This window comes from Physeter macrocephalus, chromosome 12 (assembly GCF_002837175.3).
Source record: "Physeter macrocephalus isolate SW-GA chromosome 12, ASM283717v5, whole genome shotgun sequence".
NCBI lineage: Eukaryota > Metazoa > Chordata > Mammalia > Artiodactyla > Physeteridae > Physeter > Physeter macrocephalus.
The window spans coordinates 85,022,551-85,038,666 of record NC_041225.1 but is presented as its reverse complement, the minus strand read 5'-3'; the positions used below and the strand labels follow the sequence as shown (position 1 = coordinate 85,038,666).

At 47.3% G+C, this 16,116-nt stretch overlaps 1 protein-coding gene across 6 annotated transcripts in view; it reads left to right on the top strand.

The window, feature by feature from the left end:
• The window catches only part of TGFA (transforming growth factor alpha), a 101,513-nt gene that overhangs the window by 73,857 nt on the left and 11,540 nt on the right, over window positions 1-16,116 (top strand). For 4 of the 6 annotated variants that reach the window (XM_007128939.4, XM_055089235.1, XM_055089233.1 and 1 more), the window contains exon 3: window positions 11,697-11,817. In XM_007128939.4, the coding sequence (XP_007129001.2) occupies window positions 11,697-11,817 (121 nt within the window). The remainder of the gene's footprint in view (window positions 1-11,696; window positions 11,818-16,116) is intronic. The other 2 variants (XM_024133575.3, XM_055089234.1) reach the window with 1 other exon arrangement.

Below are 16,116 nucleotides of genomic sequence, written 5' to 3'. Positions count from 1 at the left end.
GAGAGTTTTGATAATCTAGTAAACTCACATCAGCTGTGTCATTTCAAACAAGACAGCTGGACCCTGCCTGCTCTCAGTTGTGGCCACAGTGCTTTATATTTTGTTGTGTTCTCAGACTTACACTTGAAGAGGTAGCCTTTGCTCCATCCATACTTTGCTCAGTTACAAATGCTGGTCGCATAAGCATTGAGCAAGGACAAGTCACTCCTGGGCCCCCAAAAGATTATTACCAACCCTGTAGAGGTTTGTGAGGGTTGACCTGACCAGAGAGTGGATAGGACATACCATAAGCTGAGGAGCAAGGGTTTCAAACTGGAGGCTTCCAGTAAGGGTCAAATGGACTTGAGATTCTAAGTGTAAGACATGTTGGTATTTGGGTGAGTTTCCCAGAAGGGACTATGGGAGAAGAGGAGAAAAGGAAATGATTTATTAAGAGGATTTCTCCCTCATCAGAAATTCACTAACCCCCAAACACTGTTCATACTTCAGACTTAGCACTTGAGTAACACTCCCTGCTGTAATAGACAAGCCCGGAATGCTGTTTATTTCCTGCATATTTCAAAGACTGTGCAGGTGTTCCTGGCCTTACAGACTTCTTTCCTTGCAGTTATCCAAGGACCCAGGCTCCTTCCATCTTGTGGCTCCTCCCTCCTCCATGCCTTTGGAGGAGTTCCTCCATTTAGCCAGCAGCTAGGGAAAGAAAAAGGGAGCTCTCACTGGAGAGGTTTATATGTACCAAAGTGGCGCATATAACTTCTGCTCACATCCATTGGCCATAACCTGGTCACACGGTCACACTTACCTGCAAGGGAGTCTGGGAAATGTAGTCTGTGTGTCCAGGAGAGAAAATAACAGAGGTTTAGAGGAACTCATGGGAGTTTCCGCCCCAGACTTTTTCCTTCTTCTCATTCCCTGCCTCCTTCATAGAATGGTTTCCCAAATGTCCTCTTTCAATTAAAAACAAAACCAAACGAAAAAACGACATGAGTATAGGAGTTGGAAGTGGAGTGGATCACACAGGCCATGTTCTTTCTGGGGTTCATTGTTGTTTATAGTGGGAGCATGTGAGGTTTCTGCACCTAGAGGCCAAGCCTGAGGTCAGCTTTTACTCAACATCTTTCATCTTAGCATCCTCTGTCTTCTCTAAACATTTATTTTGTGTATCCCTCCTCCTTATGGCCTCTTTAATGATAAAACACAAGGCAGTAACATGATTTATGTTATGCAGATTCAAATCTAGACTCATAAAGGCCTGTTTCTATAAAACTACAGTTTTATCTGTGAGTAAAACAATGAAAAATAAAAATGGTTTAAACTTTATCTTTTTAACATTGTACAGTTTTAATTTTTTTTTTTTTTTTTTTTTTTTTTTTTTTTTTTTGCGGTACGCGGGCCTCTCACTGCTGTGGCCCCTCCCGTTGCGGAGCACAGGCTCCGGACGCGCAGGCTCAGTGGCCATGGCTCACGGGCCCAGCCGCTCCGCGACATGTGGGATCCTCCCGGACCGGGCCACGAACCCACGTCCCCTGCATCGGCAGGCAGACTCTCAACCACTGCGCCACCAGGGAAGCCCGTTGTACAGTTTTAATTGTAAATAATGTTTATTTTCAAACTCTAAATGTTCATTTTATAAAATTTGGAAAATTATGAAAGAGAAAATGATTGCCCATAATCCCACCACCCTCTCAACGTCTCAGTGTTTTCCTTTTGGAATATAATCTTAATTAAAGGGCTTTTATCTAAGGTCAACCAAAAATCATCAGTATAACTGCCAGGTTGAAAAGGAAGAGCCACGTATTTGTCATGGGACAAAGTCCCAGCCACAAAAATCACATCTATGTTTTTAGGGCTGTTGAGCTTTGCCTAAAATTTACCTCTGGATGCCTCCATTTCCTCACTTTAAAATGAGGAGTGTCCTTCATCTACCCAGACCGCATCTGCAGACTGTAAATGAACAAGGCATCTGTCAAAAAGTTCTGAGGGCATAGAGTGTTCTAGAAAAACAGTTGTCCCAGTAGTATTTACATGTACTCAGAGGAGGGTTTGAAGGGATTATGGTTCAAAGACTCAACAAGAGGAAGCATTTTTTCCTAAGAGTGGATTGAGGGTTTCCTGCCAACCACTTTACCTAACAATTTTGATATTAATAAAGAGGAGAACAGAGACACACAGAGACTGCAAACCTAGGTGGCCCCAGGCTCCATCGGGGCTGTTCTTCCAACAAAGCCAAAACAGAATTCCCCGTCCAGCAGGACTCAGCTCTGGTTCCCAGAGCCATTCACATTTTGATTCAAAGCTGGCTGATGAGAGCCAAACGAAGATACCCTTGTTTACTTTGTAAATGGAAATTTGAAATGAAGTATTTTCAAAATGCTGGTTGTCACCCAAGAGGATGTAATTAAAATAAGGGGCTTTCTGGTTTGATGATGTGAAAGAAAGAGATGATCTGTCTCTTTGAAATCAAATTATTAAATTGTAAGAGAGAGGGGAGGTTTGACTTTCAGTCTTCAAAGCAAAATCATGACTGGCAATTTTCTTAATTGGTTTTTTACTTTAAATCACTGAGGCCGAGGTAGAGAGAGAAGGGGCAACCAGGGGGCTAGAGAACAGGGTCGTGAGGAGGAGAAGGAAGAGCTGGGAGGGGAGGGGTAATCTTCCATGTGTGGTGTATTTCCCTTCTATTTCCATCTCCTTTTAATCCTTCAGGGACTTAAAATGCAGTTTGGGGGCTACTCGGGGCATCTCACACACGCCTCTCCCTTCCTCATGCGCTTTGGGGGAGGAGGTGGTGAAAGCTGGACGCAGGTAAAAGGCCAAGCTGAAATCTGTATGCTGAGCATCTTTAGATGAGTACGCCCAGAGTCTGGTTTTAGCCCATGCTTCACATGATGTCACTGAGATTTTATTTTCGATTCCTAAAGCCTCTTTGCTAATTAAAACCATTTTGCCTTGGGACTTTTAGCTCTTTTAATTCTAAAACAGCTCTGAGAATTTCATGGTAATTCCTGATTTGTTTACTCTTCAAATGAAAGAGTTGTCTGAAGTATGGAAGGTTGCCATAAGGATTTAACCCTCAACTCATTCTTTCTCTCTTTCTCCCTCTCCCCACTCTCTCTCTCTCCACGCCCCCCCCACCCACCCCCCCACACACACACCCTGAAGCGACAGTGGGGCATATTAGGAAGAGCAGGAGCTTTAGAGACTGCCAGCCATGAGTTCTGGTTTCAGCTCTGCCATTTGCAAACTTAGCAACGTTGAACATCCCTAACCTCGCCCGGCTTTACTTTCCTCATCTATAGTCTGGGGTAGTAATGAGTACCTCTCCGGACTTTCGTGAGGATTAAACAGAATTCTCTGTATAAAATGCTGGGCATAATGTTTGCATTTAGTAGACAGTATATTAATGGTAGCTACTGTTCATAATAATGGTCGTCATCGTCATCATTCGCATCATCATAGTCCAACCCCAGAAAATCCACATTGGGTTAAAAACTCTAAGCCCACTTTAGGTGGGATATGAACCTAGCAAATTGTTTTTATGTTCATGTTATGTGATTCTCTTCTTCTCTTGGATTAGAAAAGGATACCAAACGTGATGCAAAATTCTGTCTTTGCCTTAGAAATAAGCACAAGCAGGATGAACCCCATTGGGGTCAAATACCACTGGTGACTTTCTCTCTGAATGTGTGTCTGTTTTCCTCTCTCTCTCTCTCTCTCTCCACCCACCCCACCACACACACACACACACACTCACACACACACACGCACACACACACACACACACAGGTGTTATTAAAAACAGTATCTTTGTAGGAAAATAGGAAATATGTTGTCTGCTTCTTCACCGATACCTTTCTTTGAATTTGGTTCCATCACATCTGATTCCCCTTGGGTTTTACCCAAAGAGAGAAATGCTCAGAGGGAATTAAATTAGCTCAGATGCTCCCTTAGGTTCCCCCAGCATCTTGTTTAAAGCTGTAAAAGCAATTCAGAGTCCATTTTAGCTATGCTCTAAGCCAGAAGCTCCCGATTTCTAGGGCATGAGCACCATGTAGCCCAGAGATTGGGGCTCTGGGGAGAGCATGCTTTGTGAGACCACTTAGTACCACCCTATGGACCAGCCCCCCACCCTTTCCAGCTACTCCTCAGTTAAGCATCATCTGTGGACAGATAGAAATCTCTTTTGCATCTTTGTTTTTCAGCTTCTACTCCCTTGTGGGAATAATAAGTCCCATATGTATAGTTCCCCACTCCTCCCCCAGATAGAGTAATACTTCCTCTTGCTTCTCCTAAAAGTGCCCCTTTCTGATTACTAGAAAGTAATCTAGTTTCCTAACTACCTAACAAGCTAAGAATTCCCCTTCCTCATTGCCTCGTGATTTGTAGATTTTGATTATGTGCCTTCCCAGCATTTGTCTACTTGGACTTGAAGAGTGTCCTAATTTTCTACAGCTCTTTACTCTCTTAAAATCAGAGAGACCTGAGATAAAATCCCAACTCTAGTACTTTCTAGCTGCATGTCCACTGGCAGGTTTATCTGATCGTTAGTTTCATTTTCTCATCTGAAAAACAGAGAATAGTAATGCTTACCCCACAGGGTGGTTTGAGGTTTTAGGAGATAAAATGGTATCCGTGTTCTTAAGTGGAGATGAAGGTATGGGTAGGGTCTAAAGTCAGTTTAAGACCAGGGAAATGGGAAGATCAAATAGGGTCAGAAGTAGCCGGTGTTGGAAGAGAGTGCTTAAAAAGTAGTAAATCTGTATTCAGAGATCATGTAATAGGAAGGATATATGTCTTTTAAGTATAAGATTTACCCTCGGGAAATTGAGCAATCTTGGGCTGGGGGATGGTAGTGAAAACCATGGTGCTACCCGCCCCCCCATCCGTGGAATGACAAGAGGAATTGCAGGGCTACTTATTTTTCTCTCATCACTTAACTAAAACAAATGACCGCTCCCTCTTAAACGATGGCACTGTGAAGCCAAACTGCTTTCATATTGCTTTAGATCTACTATTTTTAAAGTATCCACTGTCCTTAGTTTTAATAGTGAATGAGTTGAGTGATTCTATTTATGTCATATACCACCACCACACACATCCCAAATACAGCAAAATCGAATTCCCCTTGATTGGCCAGTAGGCCTTAAGAATAAGACGTGTGTTCCTACTCCTGTGAATGTAGCTGGGTTTACTCTTCTGTACTCTGCTGACTGCCACTGCTCACTTGAAACTGGCCCCTTGTTCATCTGCCCCCTCACACAGCCTCAGGAAATGCCCTTATTAATTGTCTTCCTTTGTGGGACGTTCCTCTCTGTGGTAAGGGTCAGCAGTGTTGCCATGCTCCATACTGACAATGCTCTTCCTCCTTGGGATCATTTATAAAACTTCTCATAGTTCTTTTTCTCACTCCCCAAATGCCCAGGGAGACCAGGGTCCCTGCTCACCAGTCTCTCTCTGGAGAGGTGCCTGTGCTCTGTACCATCCATTTCTCTAAGCTCTGGCTTAGCACTTCCACCACCCAGGTGTTAAGTAAGCCTCTGTACTAGCCTTTCCTTCACACGCTGGCTAATTTTGCAGGTTCATGCATTGCCTCATGTAAGCCTAGAATTCCATCCCTGTAACATGGGCCCACTGACAGCCTAAAGCGAGCCTTCTCCATCCCAGAACTGAGCCTAGACGACTCTGTGACTCTAGCCTGGCCCTGGGAGCATCAGCCTGTGGATCTCAGATGCACTCAGGTCCATATGCCCCCCTAGCTTCACCGGGGCTGCTGACCAGTTCCCATCTTTATTAAATTCATCTACTGCCTTTTCTCTTAGACATTCCAGAAGCATTAGTTGGCTTTCCCACTATAGCATCTGAAGAGAAAATACTGCATCCCAGGTCAAAAAGCTGGCTGAAAGTTCCTACTAGAAAGCCAGGTGTCACTCTTAAATTGTCAGAAAGTTAGCGATGATATTTGAGGAAGTAATGAAACGGCTATAAATGATGTAAGCTTGGCAACAGGCAAATGTGTTCGCAACTTCTAACACCTGGAGAAGAGAGTGAGGTGTCGGCTCCCAGCGACCAGCCCAGCAGAAAGTCCAATTAGGGCAGCTTTTAAAGGGGGTGATCACCTCAGCGGTGTGGGCGCCACTCCCAGAGGAGCAGGGCTGTCAGAAGGCACTGTCCAGATGGCTGCCTCCCAGCCCTTCTGAACTGGAGAGACCCCTGCTGTGAATCGAATCTGTGGCTTCCGTGCCCCTCGATTGCTATTCCAGACCCTCTTCCTGTGAATGGGGTGGGGGCTCCAGGCCCTATGAGTGGGTCTGTGGTCTCTGGGCAAAGCTTTCACAGCTTCTCGGGAGAACAGTGGTGTCTGCAAGACATGCGTTTGGTTAACAAGCCGGAGAGGCCTCTCATAAATTTCAGAGCAACGGGAACTGAGCGGCTTTGAAACTCCAGCTGCAGATGGGCTTGGTATGTCTGTTCTGCAAACCAGAGCATTTGATTTTCCAGTCAGCCTGCGTGCTAATCAGACCTGGTGCCTGGAGGAGAGGAGAGCAGGGTCCCGAGCCCCGGGGGAAGGTGCAGCCCGATCCTCCCTTGCCTGGACTTCCGGGGGCCCCCCCTTGGAGTTTCCCTGTTGGCCTTTACTGCCTTCCTTTTCTAAGTGAGGTGGGGTTTTTTCCATTTTAAGTATCTAGGCCTCTCCTTCCTTCACTTTGATATTTCCCTGAGTTTTCAGAAAGAAGAGAAAGAAAAATTAGGAGGGGAAGAACGTAGAGGAGGGTAAAGGAAGAATAGGGAGAGGGAGAGGAGGAGGAAAGGAGAGAGACAGAGAGAGGTTCGAGACTCATTCTCTGGGAAGATGCTGGGAGTTGGGGCGTTTCCTTATAAAGCTCATTGTTATTTAAGTTACTAGCAAATCCTCCACTTGTTGTGACCGCCTGCCCTGCCTGTATGTAAGGCCAGCACCTGGCACGTAACCCACACTCAGAAAGTGGTGACTGTCTTCTCCCCTCCTAGCGTCCCCCAGAGTCCCTCTCCTCCAGAGCACCCGTGAAGCTTCTGGGAACATCAGTAGGACCGGTCTTGTCTGTGTGAGCTCCGCGTGCTGCAGCGTTGAGGTTTTCATTGCTGATTCTAGTGGTGTCTGAGGCAAACACCTTTAAAAGCCCAAAAACAAGAGCAGTGCCTCCCTTGACCTGTGGGGAGGTTCACACTCTGTGCAGGGCTTTTAGGCACCTCAGCCCATGAGGCTTGCCCGGCACCTCCAGGCACAGGAGCCTACACCTCACGCTGAGGTTGCAGCAAGCGCAGAGGGCCAGGATGTGGCCCACCTGCGGACTGTATTTGGTTCCCTCCTCCCCATCCACTTCCCCAGTGCAAACCACATCCCCCCAGAGCTGCTGAATGTGCTGTTGGAAACAAGACCCACCCTCACTATACACAATGAACTGCTCGGGGTTACGGATCAGGATGGCACCCAATGCAGAGTCTTGAACTAAATGCTTACTTTTAAGATGTTTGGGATTATATTAGGAGGACAAGCTTGTGTAACAGAATAGAAACAGGAAGTTTACATGAGCGCGTACGTGCGTGCGTGCGTGCGTGCAGGCACACAGGCAACGTGTAGTTACATAGTTCTCCCTAAGTGGTTGGATTAAAGATGGGTTTTATTCCCTAAGATGTTTTTTTATTCTACATTGGCATTTACAAAAGGTTTCCACAGTGATGTATCACTTTTGTAATCAGGAAAAAGTTGTTTAAAATAAACAGCCTTTTAGTAATCATGATCATTGACTAGCACCAAGCTCCCTTGGTCCCCTCAGCACCTTGGCTTGAGTGGGAACGGTGGGATTGTGGAGGAGTGGGAGCCCAAGCTCTGAGCATCAGACTCCCCTCCTCACCCTGGTCTCTGACTGCAGGGAGAAAATCTGGCAGGCATTTGCTGCCATCACTGTGACCAGGGCAGGGAGTTTCCTCATTGCCTGGGCTCTTCGGCGATTAGTGAGCTGTTGAACGACAGACAGTTTACATTGGCAGATGCCTCTCTGTTGTCTTCGTGGAGGATGGTGCAGGCACACAGGCAACGTGTAGTTACATAGTTCTCCCTAAGTGGTTGGATTAAAGATGGGTTTTATTCCCTAAGATGTTTTTTTATTCTACATTGGCATTTACAAAAGGTTTCCACAGTGATGTATCACTTTTGTAATCAGGAAAAAGTTGTTTAAAATAAACAGCCTTTTAGTAATCATGATCATTGACTAGCACCAAGCTCCCTTGGTCCCCTCAGCACCTTGGCTTGAGTGGGAACGGTGGGATTGTGGAGGAGTGGGAGCCCAAGCTCTGAGCATCAGACTCCCCTCCTCACCCTGGTCTCTGACTGCAGGGAGAAAATCCGGCAGGCATTTGCTGCCATCACTGTGACCAGGGCAGGGAGTTTCCTCATTGCCTGGGCTCTTCGGCGATTAGTGAGCTGTTGAACGACAGACAGTTTACATTGGCAGATGCCTCTCTGTTGTCTTCGTGGAGGATGTCGTCCACCATAACACATGAAGTTCCTTTCAAAAGCAGCTGCAGAAGAGAAGTTGCTCTCTGACCTTAGACTTGGCCAAAGCTGAGTCTGTTCTGCAAATGCAAAATAGGTGCATTTCTACTTAATGGACTGTGTACACCCTTTCTTAGACGGCTAGGAGACATAGAGCTTCAGCACATGTATGTGACTGATGTGTGTCTTCATATGTAACCTGATACCTGAATTCTTTGCTCTTTTCAACCCCTACCCTTATGTTCCTTTGCTCTGCTCTGTCCTTCCCTTTCTCACTGCCTCTCTGTGTTTCTTCCTCTCTGCCCCACTCCCCTTCTCTGTCCCTTTCTCTCCATCTGTCTCTCCCTCCTTCCCTCTTTCCCTTCCCGTCTGTCTGTCTCCTCTGCCTCCTCCCCCCACCCATTTCTTCCTCCGTCCCTCCCTCTCTGTGTTTCTCTCTCTCTGTCTCTCTCTCTCTCTCTCTCTCTCTCTCTCACACACACACACACACACACACACACACACACACACACACACACACGTCTTTCCCATTTGCCTCTCCTTTTTATGGTACCTATTTTTATAAAGCCTCTTCAAGTCGTTTATGAGATCAGGCAAAATATCCATAAATACAGGTTAAACGAGATCGTGGCATTGAGTCTACCCCTCCCCTGTCAGCTCTGGAGAGTAGTGTTCCCAAAGACAGATCCTGAGTTTTCCTTTTAATGTATTTCTATTGACCTGACACTTGACCACAGAGAACCTCAGCAGATTCCAGGCTTTAGTATCACACAGGAGTTTGAAGAGCTGGAAGATGATCAGTTCCAACAAGGATCCCTTTCAGGATCCCTGTCATTTTACTTCTCTGAGAGGCCTTTTGTCTCTATCCTTGTTTCCTCTGATACAAGCCTGTCTCTCAAACATTAATGCACATCAGAATCACCTGTAGGGCAAATGGTACTGTATATCAATTCTACCTCAATAAACCCAACTTTTAAAAAATCACCTGGTGAGTTTGTCACACGGATTACTGGGCCCCACCCCAAGGACCCGAATTCCATCGTGTGGGATGGGGTCCATGAACTTGGCCTTCTGACAGGTTCTCGGGGGTGTGAAGCTGCTGGTTCATAGACCACATTTTAAGAAGCCCGGCTCTAAGCCCTGACAAGGGACTCCCACTAGCCCCTTGGAGGTGGTTGTCTAAATGGCCTTTTGTAGAGCTTATCAAAAGCCTTTTTTAATGTCTGAATCAAATTAGATCCACTAATCTCCAGCCACTTCATCTCTCCATATTTGCCCCTTGACGAGTTTAGTCAGCACAGAGACACTGGTTATGTGAACTACAGCAGATCCTTCCAGGTTCAACTCACCACCCCAGTGTCCGCTGTCAGCAAGTGACCAAGTCACTCATCAGCCACCTGGGCCTGGGACTCGCAGGTAGCTGCTGTCTCAGCCAAGGCAGTCGGAAACCATGTCCTAGAGGCCCCTGCTGGACAGGGATGTGCTGCAGTCAGAGCAGGGCCAGCCAACAGCCCTGGGTCGCCATCTCCACCTGGCTCTGGGCTTCTCTGCTTGTCCTCACATGTGAAAGTCACTATCTTTAGTAGCTGAAGGGCCCACCTGGACTTTTAGTTATGCTGCACTGAACTTATGGAGGGAGGGGGAGATTATATACTAGAGTGGTCTTGTCACGTGTGGGGACTCATTAGCATAGTGGGATCGTCAGTGATGATAACAGAAGAGCTAACAGCTGAGAGATATGTACCAGACGATTTGCTGAGCACAGTACTTAACCCACTTGGCCTCGCTCAGCCTCAGAGCCACGATGAGGCAGTGGACTCCCCATCTCACTGGGGCGGAAGCTCAGCACCGCATCCAGGCGGCAGAGGCAGAACCCAGACCCGTGTTTCTCTGCCTCCTAAACCCACGCCCATAACCTCTGAGTGCCCTCTTGCCTTCTGCATCATGGACTCTGCTATATTTTTAGCCTCTGCTTTCTCCACTGGAATTACAAGGTTTCCAAAATTGTGCTTCTTCTGGAAGCAATAGAGAGACAGCAACATGAGTTTACTATTTCGTGGTGGTCAAAAATCCCACAATATGAAATTGGGGCTTAATTTCACTCAAAGAGCAAGAACTCCAAGCACATATTTTTTCCCCAAAAAATACTTGAGAAAGACCCACTCCCCAAATGCCCAAAACACAAATATAAGAGGACCCCCTGAAAGATGCAACAGAAACATCTATCATGCCATCTTGAAATTGCTATCTACTATGTCTCAAGGGTTATTTGGACAAAACAAGGCTATTGGAGTCTAATAAAATAAATCCAAAGTGATACCCTTTGGGCTGGCCATTAGGTCATGTGTGGTTCCTAACAGTGCTTCCAGCTGGCCTGAGAGGTTTGGTGATGCCCCAAACCCTTGAGAGTTAGAGGCACCAGGGCTCTGAGTGGACCCGACTCTGCTGCCTCTCCATCCCCATCAAGGCTTTCCCAGTGCTGCCTGTGCTACTCCTGGGTGGACTTCTATGCATTAAGTCATCTTCATGGCGTGATCACACCTAATCAACTTCGAAAGGCCAGAGAGGCCCTACCACCATGTTCATGTAAATCCTTCCCAGACTTCTTCACACCTAAATTTCTGTTTGTTTGTTTGTTTGTTTAAATAGAATCATACTATACAGACCACACTGGAAATGCACTAGTTCACTTACAGTCATATATCATGAGCATCTTTTTGCATCATTGTTCTTCCTCAGCATCAATTTAATGGCTGTAGAGTACTCTTTTGTGCCTTTCTTCGGTTTCCTGCCTTTAAAACAGATTTTTATGAAGGCTATCTTTTAAAAAATCATCACTATCACTCTGGAAAAGTAAAATTAGGTCATTCTTGGGGAACAGGCTTTAAAAGTAAAATTGCTCTGGTGTCTCTGAATTACACTGAGTCTTTTGGAGAGATTGTTTTGTTTTCTACAAAGTTAAGTAAATAAGTAAAGCCCCACTGGAAAGCTCACAATGCAGGCATCTCTGGTCCTGTACTGGCTGTTAGAAAGTTAGAACTGAAGAGGAGGTACTGGTTGAAACCAGAAACCCCAGCCATCCAGGCTCCCTCTCCGGTGGGGTGGACCCATGGGATGTCTTGCTATGCCTTGGATCTGAGCCAAATGTCTTTTCTCTCCCCAGCAGACCCGCCCGTGGCCGCAGCTGTGGTGTCCCATTTTAATGACTGCCCAGCTTCCCACAGTCAGTTCTGCTTCCATGGAACCTGCAGGTTTTTGGTGCAGGAGGACAAGCCAGCATGTGTGTAAGTGTCCCCTGGGGTTCTGGGGTGCTGGGGCTGCAGATGCGCCAGCAACCCATTAAAAGAGCACTTCCCTCCAGAAGCCATGCCAGAGGCCCCTGAGAGCCTTGGAGCCAATGTGTTAGAGAATCAGAACAGCGGGCTAAGGGAGACCTGCTTCAAACCCAGTTGGTTAAAAATCCAGGTTCCAGAGCCCTGGCCCAGAGCCACTAAGGCAGAACTCCTAGAGTTTAGAGCCTGGGGATTTGCATTTTTAACAAGCACCTCAGGTGACTCCTGGGTTCAACAAAGTCTGAAAATTCCTGGATTCACGTTTTTTTTCTTTTTTTTTTTTAATTGAAGTATAGCTGATTTACAATGTTGTGCTAGTTTCAGGTGTACAGCAAAGTGATTCAGTTATTTCTATATATTTTTAATATAAAGAATATATTCTTTTTCAGATTCTTGTACATTATACGTTATTACCAGATAGTGAATATAGTTCCCTGTGCTCTACAGTAGGACCTTGTTGTTTGTTTTTTATATAGTAGTGCCTATCTATTAATCCCAAACTCCTAATTTTGGTTCAAGTTTAATTCACTACTTAGAATTTCTGGAGGGCAAGGCACTTGTTTGGATCCCTTTGAATAGCTGGCGTCTCTTAAGATGAGGTCTCTGCCCTCATCCAGCTAATAAAATAAGCCAGAAGTACACGCAGAGGGTTGGTGTACATGAGTGGTAACAGAGCAAAGCAACTTGGAAATAAGGATGCAGGCCGGGGCGTGGCATTTGCCACCGCAGCCTGAGCATGAGCCCCCGGGGGCTGCTTCTGAAAACATAGCTGAGCCCCACCCCAATCCCCTGAATCAGAATCTCCAGGAATGGGACCCAGGAGTCACATTAGTTAAGAGCCACCAGTGATTGCCATGGTCAGCCCGACTGGGCAAGCAAGGCCCGTAAGGAAAGCTTCCCGGAGCAGGTGTCGGGGTTTGGCTGGTGGGGAGAGCAGAGAGGTTGCTCCAGGCCTGGAGTGTTGGGGGACCTGCCGTTACAGTCAGTGAGGCCGCAGTAGGGAGGAGACAAGATTGGAGATGAATTGGAAGCCAGAGCCTGTTGGAAGTGAGCCTTTATTCTCTAGGCAGTGGGAACCGTGCCAGTCATGGGAAGGGGTGTTTTAGGGAAGTAAATCTGTGCTGTGGTAGAGTACTGTTAGGTGGCCTTAGAGTCAGCTTTGGCGCTGTTGACTTTGGGGGCTGGGTAACCCCTTGCTGTGGGAGCTCACCTGTGTTCTGAAGGGTGTTAGCAACCCTGGCCTCTACCCACTAGGTGCCAGTAGCACCACTTCCCCCCAACAGTCGTGACAATCAAAAATGTCTCCAGACATTGCCAAATGTCCCCCAGCACGGGCGGGAGGGCAGAGGAAGAATTGCCCTCTACCCCCATTAAGAACCACCCATGTCTGTGAAGTTGCCATTTTTATAGGTCAAAAACGGTTAAAAGTCAGCAATTTCATATGTTCCAAGCTAATAATACCAGTAAATAATACTAAATGTTAATAAAAGCCAGCATTTATTGAGCTTTGCTTCATGCCAGGCATCATTCTAAGCATGATCCATGTGTTAATTCGTGTAATCCTCAAGATGATGCCGTGAGGTGGGCACAGAGAAGTTGTGCACAGATCACAGAGCAGAGCTCACATTCAGACCCAGCCTGTCCAGCTCCTAAAACCGCATTCTTAACCATGGTGCTTAAGGGTATCGGATGAGAAGCCCAGGAGAGACTGGGGACCGGGAAAGCCTGCCACAGTAAGTGGTGGTGGGTAGGGCTTTCCTCTTCCTGAGGGGCTGTTGTGTGAGCCTGGGCAGGCCCCTCGGGGTGCCTCTGAAGCCTGGAGAGGCACACTGGCCACCTTCCTCCTGGGAGGCCTGGGTGAGGCCCCCAGGCCACCGTCTGCAGAGCCAAGAGCCCTCCCCACCCCTAAATACAAAGCACAGTGATGACAATAGTCGTCATTCATGATGATCATTCTTATTAAAATACACATAGGAGCCTCAGGGAGGCTGATGGGATTATTTTTTTATCGTAGCCTGGTCATTATGGAAAAACACTGGCCCTGAAGGAAGGGTGGCTTCTTGGCCTAGATCTCGGGAAACCTACCAGTGCAGCAGGCAGAAGGCCCTCTCCCCTCCAGCGGAGCCCCGGTGCCGGGACCTCAGGCTGCCCCGGGCTGTGCGATGGGAGGGATCTTCTTTGGAGAGAGAGAGGGGAGTTCTGATCAAAAGTGTGTCAGAAGTTCATTTTTTCCACCAGATCAGGGACTGTTGTAAACTCTGAGAGCTGGCAGCCTTGAGCCTGGGTCAGCAGGTAACCCTACCTGTGGCCGAGCCCCCTTCAGCTGGCGGAAGCCTTCTGAGAGCAGGGGGTGGTGGCTCCCTTTTTCTGCTCAGTCTAGGTCCCAAGCCCTGCTCGTGGCTCAGGGAGATCACCGTCCATCACATTTACACAGCATTACGTGCTGGTGGTCAGGAAGACCAGCTGTCTCTCTCCCCACTCACCCTATAACTATTACTGTTAATAATAATAGTCAGCTCTCTGTAAAAGCTGTAACTGTGTGCCGGGCCCGGCTCCCAGCACTCCACATACAGTGACTCATGGAGTCCTCCCATCCTCCCTCTCAAGTAGAGATTCTTGCCCTTATTGTGTAAATGAGAAAACTGAGGCTCAGAGAAGTTAGGCAGCCCCAGAGCCCATAAATGGTGGAGCTGGGGTTCAGTCCCATCAATTCCAACCCCGAAACCCATGTTCTCAGCTGTTGCCCCTGAGGGCACTCTGTCTCAGCCTCACAGAGTTCACCTCAGATAGCTCTTATTTCCAGGAAAGGTGTTGGCACCTTTCCCCTGCAGGTAAACCTTCCTCCAGAGGAAGGTCAGGGTCATTCCTACACTCGTTACCCTCAGCACAGACTCTCAGTGAATCCTTCCTGTGGGCCGAGGGCAGGGTCTACAGAATCAGCGGAGACCCTTCTGCAGTGTGGGAAAGCTGACCGTCTGTGGGGAGGCGTGGCCACGTTGAGCCTTTACCGCCTCTCTACCTCAGTTTCCCCGCTGGATCGTGGCGGCCCAGGGGTGGTATTCAGCCCACAGACGTGTTTCATACCGCGGTAGATGAGTCTGCCTTGTTCTTTGGTGGTTGTAATTAGCTGTCCGCATTTTGGAAGTCAGGTATTAACACCTCCAGGCAGACGCCCAGCTTCCCCGGAACACGGCCTGCCCCCTCCAGTTGCCCAGTTTCCACCTCTTCCTGCAGCTCCCCAGCACCGAAGCCAAAGTCGGCCCCCAGGCATCCCGTTGCCCCGCTCTGCTCTGCTCTGCTCTGCTCTGCTCACGCCAGCCTGCTTTGCTCACTTCTGCCGCCACAGGAGCTTGTAAGCTCAGTGAGGGCGGGACCACGCCTTATACCTTTTTGTATTCACGGTGCGTAGAGGAATGTTCTAATTCATTAATTCCCACCAGACCAGAAACTGTGAGTCCATGCAGAGAAAGCAAAACATGCTGTCCCCGCTCCTAGAACTCCCCCAGCTTTAGGCAGCTGACACACTCATCCTTGTCAATAAAACTGACATACCTGGAAGTTAAGGCCGTGTCAGTCACGGCCTTACAGGAAAACCCACAGGGGCCCAAGATTATAGTCCGAAAAGAGGGGGCTCTTTCTAAAATACTGTCATTCTTAAGCTTTGTTTTCCATAAGAACAATAGTCCTTAGGTTTCCAGAGAACTAAAATGACATCTCACACTAAAATATGAGATAAGGAAAAAAAGTTAAAACAAATAACTAGTCAGAAATCGCCAAAGGTAGTGAACATTATCCTGAAACATTTATGCTTCAGATGAACCCTAGATTGTATCTTTGGTCTCCCTATAATAAATCCCTGCTAGGAGCCAACCACTTCAGAAAACACATAGGGAAAGAATTTCCAAAGGTAGTAAGTAAAACCACAGAAATGCAAGGTTAGGACTCAAACACCGTTTTTCTCCCTGAGGCAGATTCTGCAGTTCTGGGCTTCAGTATTCTCTAATGTGCTTCCGTTGGTCTGCTGCCTGCAGAAACCTTCAAACGAAGGAAAACAGTTGAAGGAAGCCACCCAGGTGACAGGTTTTCAGGGTTCCAGTGTTGGCAGCCAGTGACAGCTCATCGAAGTGTCTCACCTATACAAAAAATGCCCCTCGGTGACTGAACTCCCTGACTTTCCCACAGCAAAGTGTGAAAGCACATTGCTGTCAGCCAAGGAAAACATTCCACCTGGCTCTGGCCACAGTACATTCC